General features: G+C 40.2%; 2 protein-coding genes across 2 annotated transcripts; one reads left to right on the plus strand and one right to left on the minus strand.

The window, feature by feature from the left end:
- tmem54a (transmembrane protein 54a) lies at window positions 1-4,084 on the plus strand. Its single transcript, XM_069662218.1, has 6 exons — window positions 1-152; window positions 1,382-1,578; window positions 1,736-1,795; window positions 2,160-2,357; window positions 2,440-2,577; window positions 3,695-4,084. The coding sequence occupies exons 1-6, from the start codon at window positions 140-142 to the stop codon at window positions 3,830-3,832; spliced, it is 744 nt and encodes a 247-aa protein (XP_069518319.1). The 5' UTR covers window positions 1-139; the 3' UTR covers window positions 3,833-4,084.
- Window positions 4,085-4,173: 89 nt separating this feature from the next.
- hdac1 (histone deacetylase 1) lies at window positions 4,174-9,069 on the minus strand. The gene is made up of 14 exons (XM_069661829.1): window positions 8,978-9,069; window positions 8,118-8,230; window positions 7,915-8,032; window positions 7,725-7,799; window positions 7,449-7,587; window positions 7,087-7,228; window positions 6,912-7,004; window positions 6,704-6,812; window positions 6,428-6,568; window positions 6,093-6,201; window positions 5,724-5,854; window positions 5,441-5,611; window positions 5,223-5,274; window positions 4,174-5,132 (listed from the first exon to the last, which is right to left on the minus strand). The coding sequence occupies exons 1-14, from the start codon at window positions 9,027-9,029 to the stop codon at window positions 5,105-5,107; spliced, it is 1,473 nt and encodes a 490-aa protein (XP_069517930.1). The 5' UTR covers window positions 9,030-9,069; the 3' UTR covers window positions 4,174-5,104.
- Between the last annotated feature and the right edge of the window lie 497 nt (window positions 9,070-9,566).

Consider the following 9,566-nt stretch of genomic DNA (forward strand, 5'->3'; position numbering starts at 1 on the left):
GTTATGCCTGTTTGTCCGCAGGTGAGCGGCTGTGGAGAAAGACAACGACCTACGAGGAACGGACTGTCAAAAACGCCGTCAAAAATGACTCAAACGTAACTTGTTCCCTAATATGATTTAAGAGGAAATAAAATCCACCATGGTTAATTTAGGTAAGTTCAGTTTCATGCGTGTTTCACTAAAGTTACAGAATATATGGGTGTGTTGCCTACTGAACTTTTTAGGCGTGGTCTGCGCAGTTGTTAACGGAGCTGAAAGGAGAAGGGACCCACGTATTCCGGGTTTTGGCTATCGGAACGCAATGTAATGTTCTTTTTTGTGTTGATTTGTGGTACTGAAAACCCGTTCAACTCATAACGTTAAACAGTACAGAGGTGTACTATTTTGTTAAGAGTATACTGTCATGAAAGTGAAACTTTTTGGGTAGCTGTCGTATAGGATTGCCCATTGTTATTCATGGTAGGTCAGACATGTAGTATAGGATATCGTACATTTGTACAATACAAAAGGCACATTGTCCCCATGGAAAACATATTTGAAATTTGATAAGGTGTATATACATTCACTTCATGAATTATATTATGATATTATATCATAGTGTTATTACAAGGGTCTGTTTGTGACAATATGTCATAATGTGTACTTAAATGGCAGCAAACATCAGCCTTGCAATATTATGACTAAAAAACATGGTGACACTGCAACCAGCTAAGACCAGCATGACACAGGCTACAGGTTGTGTTCCTACCTGAGCCCTCAGGTCAGATAAATGTTGTGATAATTGTTTGGACAACCCCACCCAAAGCTTTGTTCTGTTTGGCGTAAGGAGGGCCATGGCCTTTACTGGGTGGGTGCTTCAGCTTTCCTAAAAGGAAGGAACAAAATAGTGCAACACAATCCCCCTCAGTCCCCATCTCTGAACTGTCAACATAGCTGCAGCATCTTGCCAAGTGCAGTGAAGAGCTTCAGCCGTCTCTGCAGGGGTCGGGTATAATTGTGGTTACTGCCTTTTTCTCAAGCGTTGTCACGTTGCTAACCCCCCCGCCTGCTTCCTTTTGGCTTTGCTGAAACCGCAACACTGCAGTAAAGTCAGCTCTCACACAAGTTCTCACTGTACTGCACTTTCATCTTGCTCTGTGTTTCAAATCACTTATAATATTCCAATGTGTGTATTGTAATCTCATCGTATACACTACATTGGTTCCTGTGAACAAGTGATGTACACACAGCTGCTATTTACATGTTCTTATGCAGTAGAGTCACATGCTGAAGTCTGACAATATGGACCATTGTACAAACAAAGCAATGAACTAGTTGTTTACCTCTTAAAATCTTTCCAAAGGCCGTGACGCTTAAGTTGTCATATTTCTGCCTCCCCTAGGAGTTTGCTGCGCCAGCCTCAAGGACAACAAAGCCCTTATGAAGATGGGGCTGGGGCTGGTGCTGGTGGGCCATGTCAACTTTCTTCTTGGAGCACTGGTGCATGGGGCTGTGCTCAGGCACATCAACGTGCACGCTCAGGCCAGGACCATGGAGTACGCCATTTCTAATGTCATTGCCATTGTGGCAGGCCTGGTGGTAAGTGGTGTTAAATGTGCATTAACTTTAAAAGCAATTTGATAATAGAGTAAGTTATGACTCACCAAACTGAATAAAGTGTTTAGTAGTAGTAAATTTTAGTATCTATATGTCATAAATGATTGTTCTTTTTTACTGAGCGTTCTGTTCTCCTTAGGGAATCATTAGTGGAATAACGGCCATTGTCCTGTCCAAAAACAAGAAAAACAGGATCCTGGTAAATACTGCCTCCCTCTCTCTGCCACAGCTTCTCCCTTCTCCATGCAGCACACACATCTGTCATTTGCTGGTTCCTGTTAGAACTTGCCCCTTGTTTCTGAGTGAGTGCAGTGTGTAAAGACAAGGAAAAATATAATTTTTGAACAAAGTGATAAACATGTTCATTCAAATGTAGAAATCATTTGAATACTGGATGTATTTGGTTCGAACATGGACTCAGTTTTGATTTTTATTTCATGTTCCGAAAGTATTTTCCTTTTACCTTTACTGGAATAGCATTACATTTCCATGAGGAAAAATGTCTCTCACGAGATAAAGGGTTTTGTTTTGACTAACCTACTGATGTCATGTTGTCCTTGCAGCAGTGGGTCTTGTTGGTCTTCAGCTTCACGGCAGGTCTCTTGGCTGTCGCCTCCATCCTGGGCTTGTCAGTTTCTATAGTGAAAGCCATTATTAACAACGGAGTGAGCCTGCTAACACATTGCACAGTTTCTGGTAAAGAACTCAGCTTCTCTGCCAGCATCACCTACGAATGCCCCTTCGATCCCACCCGTATCTATGTAAGTGGAAATACATTTTTAATTGATCCTGTTTGATTGATCAGTTGTGTGATGTTTATTTAATTTGTGTGTGTTGAACCAGGGGACTACAATCATCCTGTGGGTGCCTCTCATCTTGATGTGTGTGGTGGAAACGGTGTTCTCCTTCCGCTGCTTTGCTGCCTGTACTTCATTCCTCTACCTCTGTCCATGCAGAAAGAGGCCGATCCGGGCAAAGAGGGTAAGCTGCTGTCAGAACACTGACTCTGTAGACTGGCACTATTTGTCATGGGGAGTCTTTCTGTTTTTAGTGTTCAAGAGCACTTAGTGATATATTATTCTCACTGTCACCTTTTGAGATTTCGTGATTTCAGTCAGACAGGGGCTTGAAACTGTTGAGTGTTTTAGCATTAATGTAACTAGCAAAGTGAACGTAAAAGAAAATCTATACGTAAAATGGATATTTACTGTATTGTTACGCTGTTTTGCTAACGGACAAATATATGATTATATATGAGGAATGAGCACTTTTCTACCCATTGTTATTAAACTGTACATTGCAATGTACATCTTGGGGTACTTGTGAATGTTTTAGAATTTAGTGCATCATCAGAATCAGCTTTGTTGGCCAGGTATGTACACATACAAGGAATGTGACTCCGGTTTGATGTACAAGCATTAAATATTAAACTAAAAACTACAAGCCTACCTTAGACATGAAATATTAAACATTAAACTAATATGTGCATGCTACAAGAGAAATCATAATTTTAAGTAAAGCTAAGTATTGGCATGGATGCAATAAATCATAAACTGAAAGTAAAACTGCCCTGGTCTCAGCATATTCACAAAAAGCAATGTGACATTGAATTTAATACAGACAAATAGAAGCCAGTGGTTGAGAATAGCTCACAAAGCAACTTAAACACAGCACTGTGGTACCTGTCTGTCATTCTGTCTCAGTGCATGAGCACCTGGCTTGATCTTGAACGTGATATTAAAGTAGCAAACTGAGAATCCACACATTCTAAACAGTGGTTTAGTATTTTCACCCTCACTGGATTTATCTACACCTGGTCCTCTCAAATAAAAATTCAGACATGCTCATGTATTTGATGTTATTTGCATTACCAACATTGCAATAATATTAAAATATTTATTTAAAAGAGAAAGTCAGTTAACTTTTTTTTTTCAGTCTGTGAAACACATCACAGACTGAGACGAACTGGCACGGATCAAACAGGCAGCTTGGGGTCAATGTTTAACCTTCAGCTTATTGAAATATTTTGTATGAAAGAGGACTTCCCTTTGACCCTTTGATGATATTCCAACTCATATGTTTGTTCATCATGTTTCAGGTGCGTATCCAGAGAGCTGTTCAAACTCCATCTTCACCTCCAGCTCGAGATCCACCGACAGATGTTGAAGCAGAGCCTGCAGAGCGGGACGAACTGCTGGAAAGCAACACTGCAGTGGAGCAGAGTGAATGGCTCTGAGGCAGCTACACCTAGTGACATAGGTTGAATACTTCTGAGCTTAACTTTATAAAACGCACTGTCAATTGTGAAGTTGTATGATTGCCTGTTACACATTAAATGTCTGAAGAAGACATTAGAAAGTAAAAGTAAAGGCATTTTATCCCCATCTGCATCACCAGGAGGGACTTTTCTCTGATACAATACTGACTGTTTTTGTGGACTTGAAAACACAACTGTTCCCTATATCTTGATAAAAAAATAGTTTCCTTTTTAAAATGTGTCATTTTTTCTCGAGAACAGACATTACAAATAAATGATCTTATATTGGAAAGCTTATAACATTACAGAACAAAGCTATGTTAATGTTTTAGGGCAGTTTTTATTAGTTTTAAAAGTGTGTTTGACACACACTGGGGTCAGATTTAAAGGACATTTGCAAGCTCTCTTGTGGAACATTTTTACTCATGTTTCAGGATACAAATATATACAGCAAATTATTTCTGGCATTTTTTTGCCTCCCATTTTACACTGAGCACTACTGGACATTAAAGTCCAAATTTCCTTAGAATATAACCCTGACATTGGCAGTGACTTCTTGACAGGACTCAAACACTTTCAGTGTTGTGAGGCAGGAGTCCAAAAACCTTGCCAAAGATGTTAATGTGTCAGTAAAGGGCGAATACTAAATAACATCCTAAAATATAAGACTGTAATATACTTTGACTGTGACATGTAAAAGGTATTCAGGTACCACACTTGGTGACCTTGGCAGGCAAGACCAGTGACACAAATGTATTACAGAAAAAGATCTATTGTATAAACATGCTTCAACTACATATTCAAAGACAGGACAAGAGTGTGACTTAAAGACAAAACAGAGTAGCCAAAATATCTATGATTTAAATAAATTAAATCGATCAGATATATAAAAGCATACATGTACTAAGCCATTTTTACAGAATTGCTTCACAAGGGAAAGGCAAATGTCATAGCATAAAAAGATAAAGGATAAAAAATGAGAAGGCATACAAAAACAATACTCAGAAACACTGACTGACTTCAGTCGATAAACAGCAAAGGTTGAAAAGGTGACCTAGAAAATCTTGTTTGGTTCCCTGTCCCATTTTAAAGGGAGGGGGAGGTCTCATTACAAAGGTATAGTCCTTCATGAATTCCCACAGCAGCAGCCTGGAAAGATGAGTTATCCGAAAAATCTTGTTTGAAGGTAGAGAAAGAAAAAAAAGGATCCGTCCTGATCAGTTGCACTGGAATCATTGGCTGCTGAGGACCTCAAGGTGTCTTGGACTCCTCTTTTGGCCTAAAAGGACACAGAATAGGAAAATATTGAATGCTCCCAATAAGCCACTAAAAAGACAACACTGGTTTTAAGTTTGCAGCGTTTTCTCACTTTGATGTGTCCATTTTCTCCTCCTCTGGCACCTTCTCTTCTTCTTTTACTTCTAAATAAACAAAAAAACAAAATCATAGTCCTCGTAATAACAGCCTCTGTATCATATGGGATGATATAACTGAAAATGCTAACTCGTGAGAAATGATACATTTTCTTCATTACAAAATTACATGAGCATGTTGAGATAAAATTAAAAAAAATAAGTGAATAGATACCTTTTGTTTCCTCCTCACCTTTCTTCTCCTTTTCTTCTCCCTCCTTCTCTCCTTCGGTTTTGGCTCGCTTAGCTTTCTTGAAGCTGGCTGCGTTTCTGCGGCCTCCTTCGCCCTCATCCTCTGAGTCAGAGAACTCCTCCTCACACGCTATCCTCTTGTCATGAGCACGGACTGAACGTTAATAGAAGACAAAGTTAAAATAATACATGGCACTCTACTGTTTCAGAGGCTGGAGATCTGGTATGAATTTGCGGAAAATGAGGCCTATGTCAGATGTTCTTACTGGAGATGCGTTTGTTGGGGTCATCTTCCTCTTCGTCTCCGCTGTCCTCCTGCACTGCATCCTCAGGGATAGCCTGCATCTGAACTCCCGGGGCGTGGGGCAGCATACGCAGGTTTTCAAACAAGCGCTGCCTAGAGGACAGAACGCAAGTTGAACATACTGACCAATAGTAACGATGAAACCACAAACAACCTCAGACATGAGCATGTGTCAATGATTTGGCCAAGTTCTCAACTTTTCAATCACATTACAAAAACGTGAAAGCTCCAGGAACTACAGCTGAAACTAGATGATAATGCTGCAAAACATGCATTAAGCAACTTCACATTTTACATAATACATACAACACATTATATTTCATGCACTCACTTGATTTTCTCCAGGTAGTCGTTTGTGTTCTGATTGGTCATGTTGGAAGGGCTGATGTGCAGCTTGAAGTCTGGTCCAAAGTACTCAAAGTAGTCATTGTATGGGAGCTCTGTAAAGTAGAAGAGAGAGAATTTACAAACACATTTATATATTTATCATTATGATAAAATGAATACCATGTTGTTTACTTGTTTGTATGAGGTGCTACAAATGTTCCATGTCTTTTGAACTCTTTTTCAAAACAACAGGTTCAGTATGTAATTTTATACTCATTATGCTTTTAACTTAGCTAACCAGAATGATTGTATTCAGTGCAGTAAAGGCTAAAGACTCACCGTTAGGGATGGAGGTATCAAGGGCTACAGCAGTCTCATACGTCCAGCAGCGAGCCACATTGCGGATGGTGTAGCCTCCTCCTCCCAGCATAAGTAGTGGCAGATTAAAACTCTTCATGTACTCCACACACTTAGCATGTCCTGAGTGCATAGCAGGAAAAAAAAGTCAAATTAAATTGCTGGGGAAATTATTTGGATTCTCTTCTAAACTTTTCTCGAGACAGCAAAGCTCTTTGCTCAGTGTTATCAGGGGACAGGGTTGTTTCATTAACTGACCTTTAATGGTGAGGTTAAAGCAACCAAGCCTGTCTCCTGACAGAGAGTCAGCGCCACACTGCAAAACCACCGCACTGGGTTGGTACATCTCCATCACCTTGGCCATGATCTACAAAACAATAACATCCACTCACTCAAATGCTTTTGTCCATCAAGGGAGCTCTCAACAACAAAAAAACATCAAAGTCAACAAGTCATATTTACTCACAGGTTTGAATATGGCTTCATAGGACTCGTCGTCAATCCCATCCCTCAGCGGGTAATTCACAGCGTAATATTTTCCCTTACCAGCACCAATGTCCTGCAGAGAACGAGGCAGAAGTCAGTTCACTGTATGACAATGACAAAATGACTTTCATCTTTTTAATAATATCAATGCATACCCTCAGGTCGCCTGTGCCAGGGAAGTACTCTCCATACTTGTGGAAGGAAACTGTCATAACACGGTCTGTGGTGTAGAAAGCCTCTTCCACACCGTCCCCATGATGGATGTCAATATCTATGTAAAGTACACGCTGGTGGTATCTGAAAAGAGGGGAAACCGCCTTTAAATCCTAAAACTTTATATTTATGAAACTAGAAATACAGTTTGTGAACTGCTGAAAAGTCATTGTTTTAAAACATGCATGCCTGACAAAAAAAGAACTGAGCCTTAAAGGTTTCAGTTTCCAAACATGTGAACCACTCAGAGAATCATCCACCTTTACATGTACTTGAGTGGCAATGATAGGGCTTTTGTACTCACTTCAGTAACTCCAGAATGGCCAGTACAATGTCATTGACGTAACAAAAGCCTGAGGCCTCAGACTTCTTGGCGTGATGCAGGCCTCCAGCCCAATTGATAGCAATGTCTGTCTGCTGTTTGTTCAACTTCACCGCACCAGCTGGAGCACAGTGAGGAGGGGGAGAATTAACAACCACAGCTTTCTCTAAACTTAACAGATAACTGTAGCAATGATGGCATGATTACTGTCCAACACAATGCGTCTGTCTGAGCAGTATGTAAAGAGGAACAACTTACCAACAGAGCCTCCTCCTGAGAGCTGGCAGAACTCAAACAAACCATCAAACACAGGACAGTCCTCTCCCACATTAACTGCAAAGCAAGCGCAGAGAAGAAATCTTAATTTTGCCATTATTGATGTCAAGAAAATTCCACGAGCACAAACTCAAATATCAGCTAAATAGACCACTTCTTTGCCCATACTTACATCTCTGCATTTGTTTGCTGTACTCAGACATGTTGTCTGGTCGAATTGAACGGAGGAATTTGATGTAATCATCACTGTGATACTTGGTCATCTCCTCTCCGCTGGCTTTGTGTGGACGCTGTAAAACAAAGGCTAAATTAGTTCCAGAGAAACAGAAGGAACGTTGATGAGATCCATACATTTGAAACTGTAATTTAACTTACATATATCTCCATCTTTCTGTATAGGCCATAGTTGAGCAACAGGTTGTGAGTCATGCGAATTCGGTGGGGCTTCATGGGGTGCCCCTGACCATAGTAGTAATTTCCAACATCACCTAAAAGGAAAAGAAAAAAAAGAACACACCAGGTAGTATTATTTGCTAGTTTGCGGTGCTAAATATTTACAAATAAAATAAATTAATCTGTTAACACTCATATATAAGTTTATGTGTAGCACAGGTTCGTGCACTTAATGGAAGTGAAGGTATCCAGACATACGACCATGCATGTGTTATGATGCTGCACCCGGAGTTCTACGTTAACTTAAACATACTGAATTCAAATCTTCTTTATGAAACTCTACAAACTACCCAGCTACACTATCAGGGTGGCACTTTGTTACATACAGCGATTAACGTCGATCAAAACAGAATTTTACGCCGAAGTACCCGGCATTTCATGCTAGCAGTGTGACCCGATTGAGTGTTAGCTTAGTGTAGCGTTAATTGTGGCGACAATGAAGAACTCGTATCCCCTTTGTTAGCGCGCTAGCTAGTAACCGTAACTAGTCTAGTTAAAGTACTAATATGTGGTAGATATATGCCTATAAGAATATTTTAAGAGCAATCGGCGCATTTAACGAGATTAAGTACATGATATTATGGCATTAATACTCAGTGTGGACTCAGCGACACGGTATTAGACTGAGATGAAGACGGTAGCCTGCGACTTAAGCTAGCTAGGTTAGCTAACGTGCCAGGTTAGCAAGAGGTGAAATAAACTGAAACCTTTGTTGGCGCAAAGTGGTGGTTCTCAATTTAAGTGCATCCACTGTCTACAGAACAGGTACATAAAGTACTCACCATCATAGTAGTAGCAAACTTTTTTCTTTGTTCCTTGAGAAGTAAGCGCCATTTTAGTGCTCTTTGGCTGGCTTTTACCGCACACCGCAGGAGACAACAGCGACAAGAGGCGGATAGTTTGTATCACGGCCAATGAATGGGATGTTATGTGAGCTGCTTTCAACAGGGGGAGCCAGAGTGAAGGTCTGCCACTCTTTGTGAACTGGGTCTTTGTGTGTTGCTTTCAGAATCAGTTTTATTGGCCAAGTATGTTGGCACATACAAGGAATTAACTCCTTGTTTTCTTTGCTCTCAATGTACAGACACACAAATTGACATTGACAAAAAGGTCTTATCCTACTCTGCCGCATCAACCTAGAACATACTACTGCAGAATTTAAAGGTGTCCAGCTTAATTCCCCAAGGGAATTTTAAAATATTTTTTAAAAACATGGAGAGCGTGTCTGTGGGAACTTGCTTATGTACCATGTAACTTTTATTGACACTTCTGCATTTATTACTTTAATGATTTTATTATTGTTTTGTGTCTCTGTGTTGAATGTCCTGTCTATCTGTAACTGTGTTGTTGCTGCTGTCTAAGCAGGTCTAA

Source organism: Semicossyphus pulcher, unplaced genomic scaffold, assembly GCF_022749685.1.
Source record: "Semicossyphus pulcher isolate SPU_LCO1_2020_fin unplaced genomic scaffold, fSemPul1.0.p SCAF_14, whole genome shotgun sequence".
NCBI lineage: Eukaryota > Metazoa > Chordata > Actinopteri > Labriformes > Labridae > Semicossyphus > Semicossyphus pulcher.